General features: G+C 42.8%; 1 protein-coding gene across 1 annotated transcript in view; it reads left to right on the top strand.

Annotated features, from left to right (window-relative positions):
* Positions 1 to 14844, top strand: part of LOC123230473 (zinc finger protein 420-like) — a 90982-nt gene extending 76138 nt beyond the window's left edge. The window contains exon 3 of the mRNA XM_044656621.1: positions 13718 to 14844. Within this exon, the coding sequence (XP_044512556.1) occupies positions 13718 to 14844 (1127 nt within the window). The remainder of the gene's footprint in view (positions 1 to 13717) is intronic.
* The last annotated feature ends 7824 nt before the right edge of the window (positions 14845 to 22668 follow it).

Genomic DNA, 22668 nt, shown 5'->3' with positions numbered 1-22668 from the left:
AAAAAAAAAAACTCCTAATTTAATCCTTACAGAGAGAAGGCTGGGAAAAGGTGGAAGAGCTTCACCATATGGACTCACTGGGACTACTTTGCTGCCTCTTTAGGGAGCCTGGAGTCCCAGGGATGGCCTTTGAGAGGGACGGACTCCCAGCCCAGGTAAGTGCATTCCAGCCCCAGATGGAAGCCCCATCAGCCAGGGAGGCCCTTCCCTGGCTCTGACACAATATGGGTTGGGAAGCTGCTCCCTCCTTCCTGCTGGGCCATTTCTGTCCCCACATCCAAGGCAGGAGGAATAGCCCTTCCCAGTTCTCTTCTCAGCTTTGGAAGGGATTCCTTGGCCCTCGAGCAGCTCAGACCCCGAGAGCTCCCCCAAGGTGCTGCCTCCCATATTGAATTTCTCCCTAGGCATAAATAAGTGCCAAAGATGACCATTGACTCCTTCTTCCCTGTTTAGGGATCATGTCTTTGCTCTCTTTGCTTGCCTGGCAATACTCACACCCTCTTCCTCTACTTCTTTTCACCTGTTCCATTTTGAGCCTGGTCTAGAGCAGAGCTTGAGGGTGTCCTCTGGTCTCTGCCATCCTCAGGGAAGACGTTGTCCCCTTGTGATGCTCACTGGCTTCTGTCTCATGTTCTCCAGTCTTCCCATGTCTCTATGGCTCTTTCCAGTCTGGAGGAACACTCTAGTATGTGCCAGGCACTGCTCAGCGCAAAGGAAGGGAGAAGCCATCAGCCACCCTCCAGGTGTCCCCCAGTCTGACCAAGGAGACCCCCCAGCAGCTATGTGCAAACCAGCTCTGTGCAGGCAGGATGGAGGAAGGCATTATGGAAGGGAAGACTGTAAAGGTTCTGGGGAAATCATTGGTTCCCAAGAGGAGGATTCAGCTGGGACTGGAAGGAAGCTCCGAGGCCAGAGGAAGGAGGGAGAATATTCCCTGCAGGGAGACAGACATTGCCTGGAAAGACCCAGAATCAGACCCTGGAAGGTCTTGGTTAAGGATCAGCCAGGAGGCCAGTGTCCCTGGGTCAGAGGAGGAGGAGGGAGGTGTGAGGGGAGAGGAAGGGGCTGGAAAATTAGTATATACCAGTGAAGTCTGTTTTAGGAATGGTCAGCGTCCTTGCCAGTGACAGCTAGAATCAGGCAGTTGGGAATGCCCCCAGAAGCTCCCCTGTGACTTTTGTGTCCACTCCAGAGTGTGACTCTCCCACTGGCTTTCTGCTGCTGTGCTACCTGACCCAGAGAGAGTCTGAGGAGTTTGGGGTCAGCCCAGGAAGGGCCTCACACAGAAATGGGACCTTTTCTGAGAAGAGGAGTTCTGAGTGTTCTTGAGCAGAGCTGTTTGTATCAGAACCAGCAGCTGGGTACATTGCTTCTGTGTTTAGCAGAATTCCTTACTGGTCTAGTCCTTTCCTTTTTGGATAAGCTAAAGAGTAAGGGGCGAGTTTCTGGAAGGCCTGGGAGTGTTATGTGCAAATAGTGTTAGGGAGGTCCTGAGGGACATGTCCTGGCCTTGTCAAAAAGGCATCTGGCTCAGTGGTAAAGAATGGGATACATACAAATTGGAATGCCTTACGTTCTCTTGAAATCTATGTTCAGTAGTCTGTAATATCCCTCTGGAGTAAATGTTCTTATTCTCATCATTTCACAGTTGAGGAAACTGAGGCAAGCAGAGGTTAAGGTTCTGTGCAGAAGTTTTTCTGTTTTAAGTAATCAAACTTTTCTATTTTTTGGTAATTGCCTCTATCTTGAGTTCTGCTAATATTTTGTGTCCTTGAACTGCAAAGTAAAACACCTCTGAGGCACCCTTTCATGCCTGTCAGTTTGGCCATTGTGCCAGAAAAAGAAAATGATCACTTCAGAGATGTGTGAAAGCTGTGACACTTCATACACTTTTGGTGGAATTGTTGTCCATTGATTGACTGTATGGGGGACCATTTGGAACTTTGCCCAAAAAGCTTTCAAACTGTGCATACCCTTTGATCTAGACATGTATCCCAGAGAGATCCCCAACAGGGGGAAAGAACCTATTTATACAAAGATATTTATATAGCAGACCTTTTTGTGGTAGCAGAGAATTCAAAATGGAGAGACATTCATTAATTCGGGAAAGGCTGAACAAGTTGTGGTGTGTGATTATAGTGTTACCCTGTTGGGCTATAAGGAATAACAGGCAGCATCATTTCATAGAAAACTGGGAGGACTTCCATGAACTGATGCAAAGTATGAGCCAAAGGAGGAGAACATTTTATAGGCTAACAGCAACATGGTGTGATCAGAAGCTGTGAACGACTCGGCTGTTCTCAGCAAGTCAGTGTTGTAAGACAGTCCCAAAGGGCTCTTGATGAGAAAAACCATCTGCTTCCAGAGAAGGAACTGATGAACTCAGAATTCAGACCAAAACCTGTTTCCCTTTTTTCCTTACTTTCCTTTGCTTTGAAATTTCTTCCAGAAAAATGACTAATAAGGACAAATATTTTACGTGATTGCTGAGGTAAAGTCTAGATCAGTTTGCTCTCTCTCAGGGAGGGGAAATGGAGGGAGGGAGAGAATTTGGAACTCAATTTAAAAACAATTAATGTTAGAAATTGTTTTTACCTATAATTGGGGAGAAAATAAAATATTATTCAACATTTATCTCCCTGTAGTTGTGACGTATGTATGAGATGTTTCTCTCCAACATTCTTATAGTGTGATATTTAATATTTAGCTCATATTTTCTTTAACCATGTCTAGTAGAGTATGGTGTAGGCTTATACTCTGAGTCTCATTTCTTTCCAGGCTGTATTCCTATTTTCTTAGCAGCTTTCACCAAATAAGGAGTTTTCTTCCAAATTGCTTGTTTGCCACTTGACAGGAGGTGTTTTCTTCAATCTGTTCCATTGCTTTATCTCCTTATATTAACAGTACCCCAGGTTTAGGATGACTGCAGACTTGTGATCTGATAGAGCTCTGGTAGTGCTGTTCCCCAGTTATCCTGGCTTCTTTTAGTCAATTTCCTTCATATGTTTGATCTTTTGTTTTTCCCAAATGCATTTTGTTATGATTTCATCTATCCCTGTCAGACACCCTCTTCCATATGGCACGAGGGGCAAAATTACAGTTTTTATCTTCTGGATTATATTTTTGGATTTGATACTCTAAGAATTCTGTTCAATCTGAAGCTGCTTCTGTGAGGTTTCACTAGAGAAATTTATGTGGACTAAAGTGTGGAGCTCCCCCTCTCTGAGGAGAGATGCCAAGACTGACATGGCTGCTATTTCTAGAAAATCTCTGTTCTCAGTATTCCCATGCAACATGATCTCAGCATTTCCTGTAGGGTGTGTGAAGAAGCTGGGACAAACTGAGCTTGTGCCATTTACTGAGGTGATTCCCTCTTGACAAGGAAGAGAGGGGTTTGGGGCAGCAAGGGGTGAATTGAGGAAACATTCTCCATCTTGCGATTCATTGTTGGAGCTGGCTCGGTTCCCTTCTGTTCAGTTGCGTGCCTCATCCAAATTCAATCTGGTGAGGAAAGTTTATTCAATTAGGAGAACTGGGAGAAAGCCACGTTACATTATTTGAACCCCTTTCAGTCTGGCTAGGAAACTGGACCTCCTGTACCTGCTGTTTAGAGACTCTTGGCTAAGGCTGGAGCTACAGTTGACCAGAAACACAGTCATATCCTGAGACTTGTAAGATTGTATATTGACCCTTAAGTAAGGTTGGTAATATAGCAGTTTGTTGTAGGTGCTTCTCCTTGTTCTAAAGGCAATGTGGCTACTTTCAGGCTTGGAACTCTGACAAATGCAATCAGACTTCTTGATATTAACAACAGTAGATTTATTAAAGGTGATAACTAGGTTTGGGTAAGGCATTGAGGGCTAGGAGTTTCCCTAGGCTAATAAGGATCTATCTGTTCCAGAACCCACTGACCTGCAAGGTCTCTTTGACCTCCAACAATATTGGAGCTACACTAATCGCCTAACTATCTAATTTCCCCAACCTTCCTGTCTAAATTCGTGCCCTAATCTGAGCCCATACAAAATAGTCTTTGATGAAGTTGCATATCTAGTAGCTGGATCAGGAGTCTAGTGAGAAGAATGATCTAGTCATCAAATAGTTCAGGTTAAGTTTGCAGAGGCTGATAGCTATTTAATAGCTGACTGAATCAGTCAAGAAGATAATTGCTCTCTTCTCAGGAGTCATTAGATGTCTCTAGGATGAGGAACTTGCTGGCTGGAATCTCACAGAGATGATCAGGGCCCAGGACCGAAGTAGGAGATCATCAAGGATCACGTACTGGATTAGAGGAGAGCCAAGTCCACAAGCTGTGACTGTCTCAGCTGCTCTCTGCCTTTCCCCTCTACAGGTTCGTAGTTAACCCCCTCAGAACCCTCTCTGAGTATTTTGAGATTCCCTCCCATACATTTTATTTTCTGCAATCAGCAGACTCCTGTATCTTCACTCTGCCAATTTGCATTTTGCCCAAATTCCATTCTTTCAGACTGATGGAAGAAGACCCACTGAATGCCTGTACATCTCAGGCATTCAGTGGGTCTTATCTGCAAAATGAATCCCTATTGATCAATCAGTTATTGCTATAACGATATATATTCTTTTTTCTTTTGATTGCTTACAGATATTGGGGAGGAGTGGGACCCCTTTTCAAGGAATGTCCTCTGTCCTTCTTTTCCATCCCAACTTGGAAAGTCCCTAATCTTTTCTCCAAGTAGAAAGCAAATGTCCCAGCATTGGATTGTTTCCTTTGCATTCATTGGTCTAATTTAATTCATCTCTTTTAAGTTAGATAAGTCTCTTTTCCCCCTGATTTCGATGTCCAGCTCTAAGCCTAGGAAAGGGCCTGGTCCTTATTGGTTAGGCAGTTGGCATACATTGCTTTAATAAATTGATTTTCTTTCCCAATATCTGCTCTGACCTCCAGTTTTTTCATCTCAAATTTCCTTATAGGAATTTCACAGGAGGTGAATAGTAAACATCTTGAACTCAGAGTGTCCCAAACACATTGTTGTCTCTCATGTAGACAGAACCCCCATCTTACCGATAGCTGTATCTTCCTCGCCCCTATGGCTCAAAACCAAGGAACCCCCCCTTGATTCCTCACTGTCCCTTACCTACTTATCCAATATGGCGCCAGGACCTGTTAATTTCGCCTTTGCAGAGTCTCTCCAATACTCCCCCTTCTGTCCTGTGTCACTGCCATCCTCCTGGTGGAGGCTGACATCTCCTCTCTCCTGTACTAGTAAGACAACCTGCTGCTGGGTCTGTCTCCCACAAGGCTCTTCCCACTCCAAAACCTCCTCCATTCTCCCACCAGTGATTTTCCTACAGCTCAGTTCTGATCATGTCACTCTGTAAACCTCTGGCTCCCTATTCCCTCCAAGATCAAATACAAAGCATTCTGTTTGGTGTTCAAAGCCCTCTTTCCCGTCTTCTTATTCATTACTCCCCGGTCTGTATTCTTGGATCTAGGGAACCTGGCCTCCTGGATTCCTTCAGCTGCAGACTTTTAAAAAATCCTTTACTTTCTGTCTTAGAATTGATGGTAAGCATGTGTTGTGAGGCAGAAGATGGGCAAGAGGTAGGCCAGTGGGGGTAAGTGGCTTACCTAGTGTTACACAGCTAGGAAGTGACAGAGATCACATTTGAACCCAGGTCTTCCTGACTCCAGATCTGGCTTTGTCTAGTTGCACACATTTTCAGTGTCTTTACCTCATGTCTGGAATATTTTTCAAACTTCCTGTAAATCCTAACTATGAAGATGATATTCGAAAATAAGTATTGTTTTATTAGTTTAGAGATAAGAAGCAGAGAAGCTGGCTTGAGGAAGAATTGGAGTTTCAAATAGAGCTGAGAGAGAGAGAGAGAGTGTTAATTTCAACTATTGGCAGTTGTAACCTTCTATGACAATTTCACTCTCTGGGTGTGGCATTTGGATGGTTGGTTTCTGGCTGTTGAAAGTGCCACAGGCAGGATCTTTTCTCTCTCAGAGCTGCAGAAGGTAACATCTTTGTCTCTTTCTATCTCTGTCTGAGTGAAAGACTTGAAGGAGGGGAGTGTTTTCTTTTCCAACTTGGGAAACACTATTCATTAATCTGTTACTGTGTATAGATTGTTTAAACTCTGAAAAGACCAAAGAAAACCTCGTCTTTGGTTTGGACTCTGTGTCTTTTAAGGCTCAGAATCCTAATCTGATTCTTGTGGAGACACAACCAGCTAGCCCTGGTTTTCTTTATAACTTAGAGGTGAAGTTAAGAATTAGAGTGGTTAGGTTTCTTTAGAATAGTATAAATTTTGTTAGTTAGATCAGGTAGGATTAGTGTAACCTGTGAACCATAGGAGAAGCGGTTCCTTGCAGGACCTGGGAGTTTATTTGGGTGGAGTTAGAATCCCTTAGAATTATAAATCCTTTTACCCTTATGTATTTTAAATAAAAAGTTTAATTTTATATAACAAGTCTCTTTAGCATTCCTAGCACCTGGCCCTGAAGGGAAGTTCATCTTTGAGCTTCACTTTACTTTACCACTAAAGATACTTTTGATAACATCTGTCAAAAGTATCAGGATCAAATTTGAACCTTTATTTCCTTTGTTCTTTATCCTTATTTGTGTGTGCTCCATTTTTATTTTTACACAACTAAAGACTAAAAACTTTCTACAGGAAACCTTCCCTTGTCCCTCTTAGTCAGAATGCCTTCATTCTTTCCATCCTTCCCTATTTCTCCTAGACAGAGCTCGCTTTGTGTCCATGTGTCTGTGTGTTGTCTCCCTCCCCATCTGGGCTGTGAGCTCCTGGAGGGCAAGAACTATTTTTTGCCTCTTGGGGAATCCCCAGAAGTGCAGAGCAGGTGCTGAATGTAGAGACAGTGGAAATGACAGTTTCTGGTCCTTGAGATGCCCTGCGTGTGTCCCCGTCATCTCTGTATCTACCTCCTCTTCTCTTCTGTGGTCCTACAGTCCAACACAGGAAGCATCCTTCTGGAGCATATGGGACGCCACAAAATTTTTCCCATGATTCCCTCTCTCTTCAGCTTCACCTTTAGCCCTCCCAGGTTTCCTGCTTTTTCCTTGTCTGTAGTATTTAAAAGAAGCCTCTTTCTGTTCTCTCTGATGTTCTGCTGCTGCTACTCTTGTCTTCTATTATTCACTTCTCCTGCATTTCTGCTGCTTAGGGTATTCAAGAAACAAATAATCTCTTCCCTTCATGATCTCTTCCTAATAATGCTGCAGACTCCTCTTTATTACTGAACATCTAGAGTTCTGTCCACCATTGTGAAACTCATACTTGCAGGTGTTTGGAGTGAAATTTAAACAAAAGGTAATCTAAGGTAGCTCTTGAAGGAAGACAAGCAGGGGAATGCTGCCTGTCAATAAAAGGGCTCAGGGACTTGTGGCTGTTAATGCTCCAAACCCTAAGCAGAAGGCTAGATCTCTTTGATAGTTTTGGGGGAGCCCAGAAAAAAGAAAAGACAGGATAAGTGATGTCTATCATAGGATGGAAGGTTACCATTGGTTATGATACTAGGATAATCCGGGACACTGACTGACTGGAATAGTCAATAATAAGGGGCCAGCAATGCCCTAGCCCTCCTCTCCTCAGACTAAGAAGAGATTCTTGTGTGAATCCAGTGCAAGGTCAGGGCCGCAACTTTTGGCAGCCACCCAGACATCTCTTGAGATGAGTTAGGATTGTAGAAAGACTAGATCTAACTCCCTGGGGCGCACTTGAATCTTCCAAGGTTAGCAAATGCCTTGAAATGAGGCTAGAAGAGTGATGAAGTACCCCAGAGCAGGATTTTGCACTTCACCTATTACAGGCTGGCTGAATGTGGAGCTGAGTCAGGAGGCAGAGAACCACAACTCAGGCAATTCCCAGACAAAAGCAGTTACTGGAAAATAGAATCAATAAGTAAATGATCTGAGATCAGCTCAGCCTTCTCTGAGGATAGGTCACCCTGGGCTGCATCCTGAGACCCCGAGCTCTCTAGAACATATTCTCTCCTTTCTTGTGCCTTCCACAGTGTTATAAGTAAAAATTGATCTGGAGGCTTATTACCTGATTGATGAGCATTTATTAGTAAAGAGAGACAGAAAGAGAGAGAGAGAGAGGTGTCAGCCTTTCTAAATCTGATTCTCGATTCAGCACATGAAAAAATATTCTAAATATCTTATAACTGTTATTATTAAAATTGATATAGATGGATATCGATAGAAGTATTAATATTTTAATTAAAGCCATGTTGGTAAAATATAAGATGATCATGCGCCTGCTCTCCTGCCATACCTTCTGCCTACCTGCCTCCCTCATACCAAAAGAGACCTGCCTCCAATGACCTCAGGAGTCTTATGCTGTTCTTTTACGTAATCACACTTCCTGTCTACCTGCATTACAAGAGGAATCATGGGAAATGTAGTTTCCAAGTCCCCTAAAAGTCCACAGGAAGTTTGTCATATATCTAAATATTTAAAACTCAAATGAACCCCAAATAACCCTCAATGGAACCCCCAAAATTCCAATAACACATTAGAGAAATGCAAATCAAAACAACTCTGAGGTACCACTTCATACCTAGCAGATTGACTAACATGACAGCAAAGGAAAGTAATAAATGTTGGAGGGGATGTGGCAAAATTGGAACATGAATGCACTACTTGTGGAGTTGTGAATTGATCCAACCATTCTGGGTGGCAATTTGGAACTATACCTAAAGGGCTTTAAAAGATTGTCTGCCCTTTGATCATTGCTAGGTTTATACTGCAAAGTGATAATAAGGAAAAAGACGTGTTCAAAAATTTTTATAGCTACACTCTTTGTGGTGGAAAAAATTTGGAAAATGAGAGGATGCCTTCTGATTGGGAAATGGCTGAACAAATTGTGGTATCTGTTGGTGATGGAATACTATTGTGCTAAAAGAAATAATGAACTGGAGGAATTCCATGTAAACTGGAAAGACCTCCAGTAATTGATTCAGAGTGAAAGGAACAGAACCAAGAGAATCTTATACACAGAGATGGATACACTGTGGCACAATGGAATGTAATGGACTTCTCTACTAGCAGCAATGCAATAATCTAGGACAACTCTGAGGGACATATGAGAAAGAACGCTACCCACATCCAGAGAAAGAACTGTAAAAGTAGAAAGAGAAGAAAACAATTGTTTGATCACATACATTGATAGGGATACAATTGACTGTAGACTCTAAATGATCACCCTTGTGCAAATATCAATAATATGGAAATAGGTCTTGATAAATGACACGTGTAAAATCCAGTGGAATTGGGTGTTGGCTATGGGAGGGAAAGAATATGAATCATGTGACCATGGAAAAATATTCTAAATCAATTAATTGAATACAATTTTTCAAGTCCAAAAATTTAAAAAAAAAAAAAGATTCTTGTGTGAGTCCAGTGCAAAGTAAGGGCCCCGACTTTGGGCAGCCACCCAGACATCTCTGAGATGAGTTAGGATTGTAGAAAGACTAGATCTGACTCCCTGGGGCTTGCCTGAATCTTCTAAGGTCAGCTAATGCCTTGAAATGAGGCTAGAAGAGTGATGAAGTACCCCAGAGCAGGATTTTGCACTTCACCTATTACAGGCTGGCTGAATGTGGAGCTGAGTCAGGAGGCAGAGAACCACAACTCAGGCAATTCCCAGACAAAAGCAGTTACTGGTAAATAGGATCAATAAGTAAATGATCTGAGATCAGCTCAGCCTTCTCTGAGGATAGGTCACCCTGGGCTGCATCCTGAATTCCTGTATTCTCTGGAACACATTCTCTCCTTTCTCGTCCCTTTCATAATGTTTTCAGTTAAAACTGATGTGGGGGCTTATTACCAAATTGATGATCATTTATTGAGAGAGAAAGAGAGAGAGAGAGAGATCGATCTCAGCCTTTATAAATCTCATTCTTGATTCAGCTTGCTCAGACTGGGCTTGCCAGAGATCAAGAGATCAGGAAAGCTCAGAGGGAAACCCCCACCCAGAGAGCCAGTTAGTTCCAGGGAGGTACAAAAGCCCCCTCTATTTCCCTCATCTGCATTTTACTTTCCCAGCTCCTCCCTCCATGGCTTGGGCTTTACTACATAGGTGACTCTCACACTGATGCAGGCTACTGTAAGTGTTAAAATTAATGGTTTGGCTAAATATATGAAAATTATAAATCTTTTATTTATCAAAGAAGTAGAAGGAGTGAAAGTAAAAGACATTAACCTATCTAACTAAATATTGTTCTGGTTCAGGACTTGATAATCTTAAGTCAGAATTAAACTATCTCCAGAAGACAGGGATGGAAAACCAGCTATCCGCTCACCCAAGGCAATGACTAGAGCTGAAGGTGACTCCTGAGGTGTAATGCAGGATTTATGCAAGATCTCTTGCATTTGCAAATTACCCTAGGCAATCCTGGCAGTTAGGAGAATGGAACTTTGGCCCAGCAGTTGCCAGTCCCAAGACCTGACAGTTTGAGCTGGGACTATAAATACACCTGCAGAACCAACCTGGGGGTTCTGATTTCCTTGACCTCACCCAGACACCCAGCTACCCCTTGACTTCCCCTTGGGGACTCTGGGAAGTTGAAGGTGAAAGTGGGCAGGAATTAGGTTAGAGTAGCCTAGCAACAGAGATACCCCTAAACCAATTTATCAACTTCACCTGTCTAGCTGGTGTATCACATAACATCAGGGCAGTGAAAATTATCTCTGACTGAGGGGCTGATTCTCTCAGCCTGATCTTACCTTCTAGATCCATTGCCAACACTGGCCAGTGACGCTTAGCAACAGCTTCTCAGGACCCTAAACCCTCTTTCCTCAGTTTTCCCTTCTGTGTTTAAATAAACCCTTACCCTGAAACTGTGAGCTTCTATAGTTATTTATAACATCATCCTGGGCTAAGGGGCTGAGGAGCAGGGAGAATAGAAACCACTTGACTCCAAAGGAAGTACTGGGCAAGCATCCATTTTGTTCAGGAAGTGTGAGCTTTACTTCCTGTTGAGTACTGTTTTCACTCCAGCAGGGAGGTACTCCTCACTCTCCACCTTAAAGGAGCCTACAGATAGCAGGGAGACTGGGAATAACAGCTCAGGCTACACATCCTTGGCAATCTCAAATCACCAGCTACAGTAGTTACAGGCTCCCTGGCCAGGTGACTCACTTGTACCACCAGCTCCCCTGTTATCAGCCACATTACCCCCTTATTACAGAGGCAGACTTTCTTCTTTGAGCCAACCTTCTTGGAGTTCACTCTCTCCTAGACTCTCTTCAACAGCCTCTCTGCTCAGGGATTTTCATGGTTTTTATGGTGGTTTCCTGTCCCTGCTCCTCTTCATGGGAGCCAATCACAGTTTCCAAATTGTCTGAATTGTCACTTTTGGACTCACACTTTTCAGGGTGTGTGAACACTTAAAAGTTTCTGGCTGTTTGAGTTTGGGGAAAAAGGGTGGAGTTCTCCAAGTATCTTACTGGATTCTCACCTAGCATCAAATAAGGTGTGAATTCAATAAATGGTTTTCAAGCTTCACCCACCTAGTAGTTTAAGCTTGTGTTGATTCAAAGTTATGGCCAACCAAAGTGTTAACTCCAACTAGGCAAAGAGAACAAAGGATTCCTTTTTCACAAGTGTGAACTCAAAGAGAACCAAGAATTCCCTTTTATTCTACACTCCGGCCACAGTGACTGACTCCTACATGTCACTCCTAGGGTCCTGGGAATCCAGGCTGCACTGGAGGTCCCCAAGAGATTTCCCTTCATACCATACACACTCTTCAGCTTCCTTCTGGAGCATCCTAGAACTGCTTTTCTCAAACCTCCATTGGCCTCTTACAGACTCAGTTTCACTTGCTGGCTCTGATACTGACTAAGGGCCGGAACTTTGGGCCCCTCCCTTCTCTGTGGGTCAGTTTCTTCCTGTAACTGACCAGAGGTGGGCTCTTCACTGTGATGTGGCATTCAGTCCTCTTTGCTCTGCCTTGGGCTGCTCTAGGAGGTGGTGACTTTCAAGGATGTGGCTGTGGACTTCACGCAGGAGGAGTGGCGCCTCTTGTCCCCTCCCCAGAAGGAGCTGTACAAGGAGGTGATGCTGGAGAATGCCCGGAACCTGCTCTCTGTGGGTAAGGAGCCCTCTTCCTGTTGCTCAAGTCTGCCATCCAAGGGAATATCACCCTCAGCAGCAGGCAGGTTTGGGAGCAATTTTCAGTCATGAGAAAGGGAGGAGGGCTGGTATGCTGAGTCCCAGAGCCAGGCCCTCCTGCTACTTGGTTCTCCTGTGAAAGGACTGCATTTTGTAATGGGACCTTGGGGATTCCCTTTGGTGCTCCTGAAGTCTGAGATCAAATGCATGTTGGAGAATCTCAGACTTGAAAGTAATCTGAGAGCTGACTTGTATCTCATCTTCCCTGACCCAAAATGTGTCTCCCAAATCTGGGAAAACTGTTCAGGAGGGTTTTCCTCCCATCCTCTTCTCCTCTGGTGTGCATCTAGTATTGGGGATCTTTTTCTTTTTAACTAGCATAAACTTGTAGCACATAGTTCCCAAGTGTCCCCAGGAGAGCAGGTTTGTCCTTATTCTTCCTTCTTACTACCTCAAACATCCAGCCCAAGCCAGTGAGGAAGGGAAGAAAGGGATGAATCATTTATAATGTCCTGATCTTGGCCCAGTTCTCTGCTAAGGGTTTTCTCTGTAATATTATAGCACTTCTTCACCTTCATCTTCCTAATTCAGTGATACAATTATCCCTATTCTCAGAAAAGGAAATAGATTCAATTAAATGGCTTGTACTGAGGCACCCACATAGCTGTTTGTAGTAAAATGTAAACTGAGGCTTTCCTGCCTCTAATCCCAGGCCCCAGGCCTTTAAAGAAAAGTAATGGCTGCTCTGGATCAATGCAAAAAAGTGTTGAAATTCTTCATCTGATTTCAGATACTAGAACAAAAAATAAGGTCGAAAACAGTCATGAAGGGAACTACATAATGCTTACTGAGAAGCTGATGATGAAATAATAGGAATATTTAGTGTACCTGTACCCACAGGTGTCATATCTGTGAAGAGATGATTGACTGTATATACAATGAAAATGAAAGCAAAAAAATTGAAAGTGAATTGTCTTATACTGTGGACAGAGCATGCCCAGTCACAAGATTTAGTCTCAGCTGCCAGGATTTCAGGTCAAGTCACTCATCCAACCTTTCTGACGTCATGGTCTGAGTTAGGAATGTAATAAAACTAGCCTGCCCAAAACCCCATATTTGTTATGAAGAGCCAATGAGATCACATGGAAGACTCTTTGTTATTTACTTTGTTTTATAGATTTGAGGTAATGGCATTTTCAAAGAATGGATTGTGCCAATTGAAGTTGGAAGACTTTTCTTCTTACCTGATGAAAGAGAATATAAAGATAAAAAAATGTATGTTTTGACAGTTGAGGAAAGGAGATAGAGTTATATATGTGTATATGTCACTCTATGTGGATGCTTTACTGTTTGTTTCTTTTAGGAGAGATCAGACCTGAAATGAAGGCAAATCCAACAGAGGTTAGCCTTCCTGTGGAAGAAATGGACCTACAAAGAATCATGAGTGATGGTCCTGATAACTTTGCTTTCAATGAATTCTGTGTTGTACCTCAAAATTCATCTCATATTGAATATCAAAGGATACACACTGAGGAGAAATCTAGTGAAAATAATCAGTGCAGAAAGCCATCTATGCACAGGGCCACTCTTTTTGAACATCAGAAAATTCACTCTGGTGAGAGACCTTATGAATGCAAGAAATGCGGAAGGACATTCCATCAGAGCTCCCATCTTGCTTTACATCAGAGAATCCACACTGGGGAGAAACCTTATGAATGCAAGCAGTGTGGAAAGACATTCCGTCAGAGCTCAAATCTTGCTGTACATCAGAGAATCCACACTGGTGAGAAACCTTATCAATGCAAACAGTGTGGAAAGACATTCTATCAGAGTTCCACTCTTGCTGTACATCAGAAAATCCACACTGGTGAGAAACCTTATGAGTGCAAGCAGTGTGGAAAGACATTCCGTCTCAGCTCCAGTCTTTCTGAACATCAGAGAATCCACACTGGGGAGAAACCTTATGAATGTAAGCAGTGTGGAAAGACATTCAGGGACAGCTCCAATCTTACTGTACATCAGAGAATCCACACTGGGGAGAAACCTTATGAATGCCAACAGTGTGGAAAGATATTCAGGTACAGTTCTAATCTTTCTGTACATCAGAGAATCCATGCTGGGGAAAAACCTTATGAATGCCAGCAGTGTGGAAAAATATTCAGGAACAGTTCTAATCTTATTGTACATCAGAGAATCCACACTGGGGAGAAACCTTATGTATGCCAGCAGTGTGGAAAGTCATTCACAGTGTACTCCAGCCTTGCTGACCATCAGAAGATCCACACTGGGGAGAAACCTTATGTATGCCAGCAGTGTGGAAAGACATTTGGTCGGAGCTGCAATCTTGCTGACCATCAGAAGATTCACACTGGGGAGAAACTTTATGAATGTCAACAGTGTGGAAAGGCATTTAGTCGGAGCCCCAGTCTTACTGTACATCAGAGAGTCCACACTGGTGAGAAACCTTATGAATGCCAGCAGTGTGGAAAGATATTCCGTCAGAGCTCACAGCTTGCTCTACATCAGAGAGTCCACACTGGGGAAAAATCTTATGAATGCATGCAATGTGGAAAAACATTCAGGTACAGTTCCAATCTTTCTGACCATCAGAGAATCCATACTGGGGAGAAACCTTATGAATGTCAGCAGTGTGGAAAGTCATTCACAGTGTACTCCACTCTTGCTGAACATCAGAAAATCCACACTGGGAAGAGACCTTAAGAATACAAGCTATGTGGAAAAATTTACACATGCAGCTCTTATCTTCCTATTCTGGGAAGGAAATTTACCATCCCTTTTTCTGGGGCAGCATACCTGGTGTGAGTTTGAACTTGTCTCAGAGACCTGGATGGTGTGATGGAAACCATTGAGTTGGAAGAGAATACCAGCAGAAAAAAGGCAACAATAGAGTCAAGAGATCACAAGACTGTGGCAGGGAGATGTCCATTGCACTGTCCCCTAGACTACCCCCACGTGAAGCTCAGACAAATAGAAAGCCATGATTGGCTCCTGAGATCAGATATGTGAGAGTTAGCAGCTGGAGAAAAGGTTTGATAAGCTGAGGCAAGGGATAACCAAGTTCTATTTCAGTTTTGTTGCTGGCTGGACATCCCTATGCACTTGACTAGGGTGCCCTAATGCTACAGAATAGCAAGCTACATGGAGTAGTGAGGAAAGCTTCTCTCCTCTTCTTCCGTCTTTTTCACCTACTGTCTTAAGTTAAATAAGATTAATTTAGGGCCACTCGTAATTTTCCCTCTTATACTACACATCAGAGAAACCACATTCTCCCTGAGCTCTCACCTTGCTCAAAAGCAGACAATTCTCTTTACTATGTCATGAACTCTAAGATTATGTCCAAATGGGCATATGATTTACAACTAAAGTCTGATCCCATAAGTAAGTTAAGGGAGTATAGAATAGTTTACCTTTCCAATCAATTTATTGATCATGGAAGAATTTGTGACCAAATAAAAAGTAGGTAACATTATGAGGTGTAAAATAGGTAATTTTTATTATATTAAATTCAAATCTTTATACAAACAAAACTAATGAAATCAAGATTTTAGTTGAGATAAGAAATTGTCATTTGCTTTACAATATGTCTAATTAAATACTTCACTTTCCAAAATTTCTAACCCTATTCTCAAATGCCTTAATTCATCATTTCATGGCATCTGGATCTAAAGAGGAGTTAATTTAGGAAGGAAATAATTTCTGTGCTCTATAGGAATCATATGTAATTAACATCATTTTCCATATAAGATTTTCCCCAAAATTAAAAAATAACAAATGATACTGTGGATTTCAAATATGAAATAAAATTGTTGACGTTCCAATGACTTCTACTCAGTTGAATGCATAATCAAAGTGATCTTACATAGTAAATCACACATCTATCAGCTTGACACTGGACTAATTGCACTCAGAGGCCAGTGTAAAATAAGTGATATATTTATGCTTATTTACATAAATTCCAAACCTGTCACTTACATATCTAATCTTAAGCCTATTTTACACTAAATTCTGTGCTACACATGTGGCAAAAATTTATCGCACGAGTCCAGAACTCCAAGGTTTGTTGGGAGGAGACCAGACTCCCAATAAAGCCAGACCCTGGTCAGTTCAAGTGGAGAGACCTCAAGCTTTAGAAGGTAGCCTTTTTCATGATAAGAAATCTGATGGCACAGTGATAGAAAATACAGTCACAAAGAAAATGGAATGGATGCAGAATCATTCACATGGGCATCTTTTTAATTGATGACACAAGGCCTGATTAATCTGGTAAGTATAAAAAAGATTACTATGGATGGTAACTGCAGTGCTCAGTCAGGTTCTTGGTGTTTTTACTGATGATTATGGTTGAATAATATGAGTCAGCCACATTGGCTAACTGATATGTGAAAACGAGAGTAGCCGTCCACCTCCTGTGTGACTTGTTCTGCAAACAAGATTACCCTTCCTCTTTGACCACCTTCTTATACACACAAGGTGGTTGTGGCAGGATTTATGGAATGTCCTGGGTTATAGGCTTAAGGTAAGGATGCAAACAAAATTTGATAGCCCCCACACTAACTTTCTTAGCTAATGTTTATAATTTTTATAAAGCAAACTGGATTATTTGACTATGAACTCAAAGCTAATGATTGTGTTACAAAAATAATCATAAAGCCTAATACTGTTATCATAAAATGGGGTAAGGGGCTTCACACACACAAATATAAGGTCAAATGTATATTATCCTAGTAGGAATATATGTGAATTGAAGTGCTACAAACTATAATTTATTATGAGTTCCTTTGAATCTAGATTCATCGTTATAAGTGACATCCAACAGAATCTTTTCTCAAAAGACACTTGCTGTCAGCACTTCAAATGATAGGGACCTCTTATTTCAGATTAGTCTGCTGCCCAGGGTTTATGGATATCTACTTGTTCCGTAAGAGGGTCTGAGTCCTGAACATGAAGGAGAGAAAGAGGCAGGTGTTGAAGAGATGGGGAAAGATGAGCATGTGTAATGGCCCAGGTTTAATCCAAGCCCTGGGGTAAAATTCAAGACCTAAGGCAGAACAGGCTCTAGGACTCTCAGAAGTAAAGCTCTGAGTTTTAGGGACCAAGAGAAACTTCTCAGAAAGTGAGATGCTACCTGAGAGGACTGAATCCAAAAGGTCAAGGTGAGCAGGGAGAACATTCCAAGCAGTAGAGACAACTAAGGAAAAGGTAGAGTTACCGGATGGAGCATCTTGACCAAGAATCATCCAGGAGACCAGTAACCCTGGGTCAGAGAAAGAGTAGAGAGGAGTTCTTGTGTGAGAAACACACCCAAGTTTGTAGAAGAATCTCAGCCCAAGAATGGGAGACTCAAATTCCATTCCATTTGTATGAAAAGAATTATATAATAACTGGTGGAATATTCTGGAAGCTAATCAGGTAGCCTTAGGGCTGATGGACAAGTCCATGGGCTAGTAGAGTAGTCTCTTTGTAGCTCACTATGTTGCACTAAAATTTCAGCTTCAGCAATAAAAGTAGAGAAAGAAATTGAGGCAATTAAAGTAGACAATGATGATAGTAAATTATCACTTTTTGGATGATGTGAAGGTATACTTCGGGAATCCTAGAGAATCAACTAAAACATTCATTGAAAGAATTAGTAATTTTAGTAAAGTTGCAGGATACAAAATAAAGCCATATAAATTAACAGCATTTCTTATATATTTCCAACAAAGTCAAGCAGCAAGATTTTGATAGAAAAATTCCATTTAAAATCACTCCAGACAATATAGAATACCTGGGAATTAACTTGCCTCAACAAACAGGGATTGTATGAACACAATTACAAAACACTTTTCACACAAATAACGTTAAATCTAAACAATTGGGGAAAACAATATAAAAATGACAAATTGCCTCCTTTTTTTCTTCTGTACCACCTCAATCCAACTATGAAAAAAAATTTTAGTAGAACTAAAAATAATGATAACAAAATTCATTTAGAAGAACAAGAGATCAAGAACATCCAGCGAATTAGTTTAAAAAATGTGAAGAATGGTGCCCTAGTAGGATCAGATCTTAAACTGTACTATCAAGCAGGCATCATCAAAAGATCTGGTCCTGGCTAAGAAGTAGAAGGGGGGCAGGGATCAGTGAAACAGACGAGGAGTAAATGACCTCAGCAAACTAGTGTTTGATATATCCAAAGATTCAAGCTTGTGGGATTAGAACTCACTATTTGACAATATCAGCTTGGAAAACTGTATGGCAAAAACTAGTTCTAGACCAATATTGCATATCCTACACCAAGATAAATTCTGAATGGGTGTAGGATTTAAATATAAAGGATGCTATTAAGAGTAAATTAGAGCAACATTTGAGTAGATAACCTGTCAGATTTATGGAGAAGGAAAGAATGGATGACCAAGCAAGAGATAGAGAATATTACTTGATGTAAAACAAATAAATTTAATCATATTAAATATAAAGATTTTTGTATAAACAAATCCAATATAACCAATTGTAATAGTTAAAATTAAATCATGAGGCTGCTGGTCGCTTTAATAATTTTATTACCTCAAAGTAGTAATAGTAAAGAGAGGGAAGTGTAGGAAAGAGGCAGAGTGTATTTAAACTTACTACCCTATTAGCAATTCTGATGGATTGAAGCTCACCACTGATAAGGGTTCCTTCACATTTCTAAGCTGCAGCCAGAAGACAGCAGGCAGTCCCCTTGTCTTACCTTATAAGTAGTTTCCTCCACCCACTGGCTTTCCCAGGTCAGATCTCAGGAACCAATCATAATTCCAAAATTTGCCTGGCACTGCCCAGGAGGGCAATTTCTTATGTCTTTGATTTAAACTTCCTTTCTCTGAGGGTTTGTGTATACCTGCACATCTCAGTGGTAAAGGACCTCCAGGTCACTGATTGATGTCTTCAAACAAAGCTACATAATGGGGAGAGAAATCCCCTTAGCACAATCCCCCTTGTGATTCTATTGGAAACAAGCATAATGTAATCTCCCCAGTTGAGGCTTTGGAGAGATTAGCAGTCTCCCCAGTGAATCATTTCACATAGCCAGCTTATACCTCTAAAGATTCTCTTACTAGAGACATTTAGAATATTGCATTTAACTAGAGGGAATTACAATAATTTGGGGATAAGAGGGTAATAAATGAGAAAGAAAACAAAAACAAGGATTGATAGACCAGTTTTATTTCTGTCCTTAATGAATTAATTTCACTAAGAAATGTATTTGCTTTTATTTTACCTACTTTGCTAAAGGAAAAATCTCTGAAAAGGATCTTGGGCTAGAGAAAAGATGCTTCTTGAAAATATTTCTCCCAGTCACAGATATCTGAACTTAGTGACTGGGACCACTGTTGGTTAAGTGCTCACACATGCTAAGTGGTGAGATAGGTACAGCCTGGCCTGAGGTTACCCCATTGGCCCAGTCAGGAAGCAGAGGCTGAGAAGGCAGGCCACCAGGAACACCCAGGGCCATCTGCCAATCCTAGATGACAGAATAATATGTGACCATACACTGTGATTCACATATGGTAATCCCACAGTGTCCCCTGCTAGAGCAAGGCCCCAAGGTCACCTAAGATCAAGAACCAGATTTCCCATTCATGTGATCCCAGGCCATCCTGCCCTTGGAATCCCTGGTTCCTCTCCTAGAAACAGGACCAAAGAATGATACATCTAGCCCTCTTTTTAATCTTAAACTCCCTTGCCCCAGTGTCCAGTATGTAGGTTATTCCCAGGCCAGTCTTCCTGTCCTAGAGGCAACTTCCTCCTCCCTTCTCAATTCTTCATCTGGTAATGCTAATTCTTATGGGAAAACTAATGGGTTACTTTAATATTACTGGGTTCAGAGAAAAGGGGAGGAGGACTGACAAGACAGGGGAAAAGACTGGGAATAACCTACATACACACCAAGAATAGGTTTGGCAGTTGGAGGGAGTGACAGTTAGGATCCAGCTGCCACACAGTTTGATCAGCCAGTGAACCTATTAACTACACAGGGATTAATTAAACCAGGTTTAATTGGACAAACTTTAGTTTGAAGGAAGGGAAAAGGGGTTTCTATTCTAACAACCTATGGGCAAGTCCCTGGGTCAGGGGAGGAACTTATCTACGCTAAGCTATAGGCTATCAGGGCTCAGCTGAGCTAGCAGTGTTGGAAATGGGATCCTCACTGCTGAGTCCTGTCCAAATCCAGCGATGATACGGCTCTTCCAGGTCCTCAGCCAGTAATTCCTTGAGATGGGTAAGGTTAGGGAGTTAAACCAGCCTGAGATGACCAGCAGCCCAGGTCAGGTTTAATATTCTCAACCTAACTCCCCACAGGTAGATGGATCTTCCTTTAGGATACCAGGATACAAACTTCACTTTCCCTGAGGTCTTCCACTGAGTCAGTTAAACCTGCACTCAACCAACATGGAGTCCATCCCAGGAGAGAGAGAGAGCCACTTCCTGCTTCCCCATTCCATTTTGAATTCTCCAGCCTTGCTTGATAAGTCTCCTAATAATACTTAAATCTTAAACATTTACACCCTACTTTATTGATTCATCTACAACAAAACAAAAACATCTAACAGTAAAATAAAAACCGTTTTAATAATGAATTTCAGGGTTGGTGATATAGGGAAAGGTCAACTAAAACTAGGTATCTAGGGACAGACACCAGGGACAGGAAAGGTGTGACAAACTCTACTCTTTGCTAACAAGCTGTCAGGTCCAGCATGGCAGATTAGAAGGGAAAAAGGATGTCTCACTACTGGGTCCTTTTCAGCTCCAGCAATGATCCAAGGGTTTCAGGAACACGGGTCCACAGCAAGTAAAACCCACAAAGAGATGAAGACAAGGAGCTGAACCAGTCAGGATGTCCACCAACCAGAGGTAAGTTCATGCTCAAATTTGAACTTTCACAGGATAGATGTTCTTGGTAGGAGACAAATCCACTTTCCTGGTGTCTAGAGTCAGTTAAAACAAGCATCTGCCTCGGCCATACCAGAGTCCCTCTTAGGGAAAAGACTTCCTTCCTTCTCACTGTTCCATGGTTGGAATGCTCCAGCACCTGCCTGACAGGCCTGGCTGCTAACTTATACCCAATGCCTAAAATCCTAATTTTCTTCATAACACCAGACAGTCCAGGACAAAATACAAATTCTCATCTGTGACCACAAACCAGCCAAACTCCCTCCAACTTGAGGGCCAAACTGGGCTCACCCTGCCCTTCTACCCCCCAAATCCCAGGACAATGGGCTGGTGGAGAAGCTGACACCACCCATTGGAGGCAACCCAGGGGCATGACAAAGGGCTGAGGAGCTCCTAAAATAACCAGGGAACTTTCTAGAGGGGCTGGTGACAGTTCTATCAAATGAGCTGGAGATGGACTGGGCTCGGGCCAATGGTGGCACTTCTCATCAGGACACATGGGTAGAGGGCCTCTAATGAGAAATTGGGGTCATGTCCTGAGGAGTTTAAAACCTAACATAAGAAAGGATCTAATGAACCTAATCAAATTACTGCATATTACATGAGGTATTGGGATTGGTTGATTGTCCTTAACTGACTAAATATCTATATTAATGTATGTGAAGGCCAAAGAAATCTTATTCTCCCCTGGGGAATCCCATAAAACTGCATAGACGGATCAGGAATCAGTACTGGGGGAAAAGCACTGATTTAGCAATAAAGTAGGGTCACCGCAAGTAGGGGAGAAGTATTGGGGTCCCTGGAGCCTCGGGACACAGACGCAGCGAATGTCTCCATTTGGGCTCCCAGACACGCCTGCTAGCCTAGCTGTGCCCCAGCCGTGACGGAGAACTGGGCATCAGCTCCTCCATCCGCGGGCATGAACGATGATGCTCCCTCCCCTCCCCTCCCCCTCCCTGAAAGAACCTTCCCCCGCGCAGAGAGCCAGGGACCTGCAGCCTATAAACAGCCCTTGGCGGCTGTTACTGTCTCTTCCCCGAATGCCCAGAATTCCCGCAAGGCCGGCTCACGCCAGGACAATCTGACTTCTGCACGGCCTCAGCTTCCTCCAGTCTCCCCACAGGGCGCTACAGTACAGGGCGGAGCGCTACAGGACTGCACCAGGGGCAGCGCACAGCCATGCTATTGGCCGAATGGGAAAGGGCGAGGCTCGGCGCTGGGGAGCCTGGGACGGGCGGCTATAGACATCTAGCCTGGATTCTGCAGCCATCTCCCAGCGGGAGACAGAACCCGGGGGGGGGGGGGGGTGCTGCCCCCTCCTTGGGGAGGATGGCGGGGACAGACCCAACTAGGAACGCTTCTGAGGCGGGAAGACAGCTCAAGGCACAAGCCGAGCCATTCCCCCACTTCCAGGGACTTCTCTCCCCTCCCACAGACAGGAAGTCTTTGGTGCAGGCAGTCCTGCGGGACCTCGCAGCCCCAGACTCTCTTTTCCCTGCTTCAGGCGGGGTCCGAGCTGTCATTCATCAGTCACGTGGCTCTTGCATCTGCGGGTCAGAGGAAACTGCTCAGCTATCCAGGAGCTCCCGTGGATCCTGGAGGACTCAGCCA

The sequence above is a fragment of the Gracilinanus agilis genome, chromosome 1 (genome assembly GCF_016433145.1).
Source record: "Gracilinanus agilis isolate LMUSP501 chromosome 1, AgileGrace, whole genome shotgun sequence".
In the NCBI taxonomy this organism is placed as follows: domain Eukaryota; kingdom Metazoa; phylum Chordata; class Mammalia; order Didelphimorphia; family Didelphidae; genus Gracilinanus; species Gracilinanus agilis.
The sequence above is the reverse complement of the archived record's forward strand: the minus strand, read 5'-3'. Positions and strand labels throughout refer to the sequence as shown.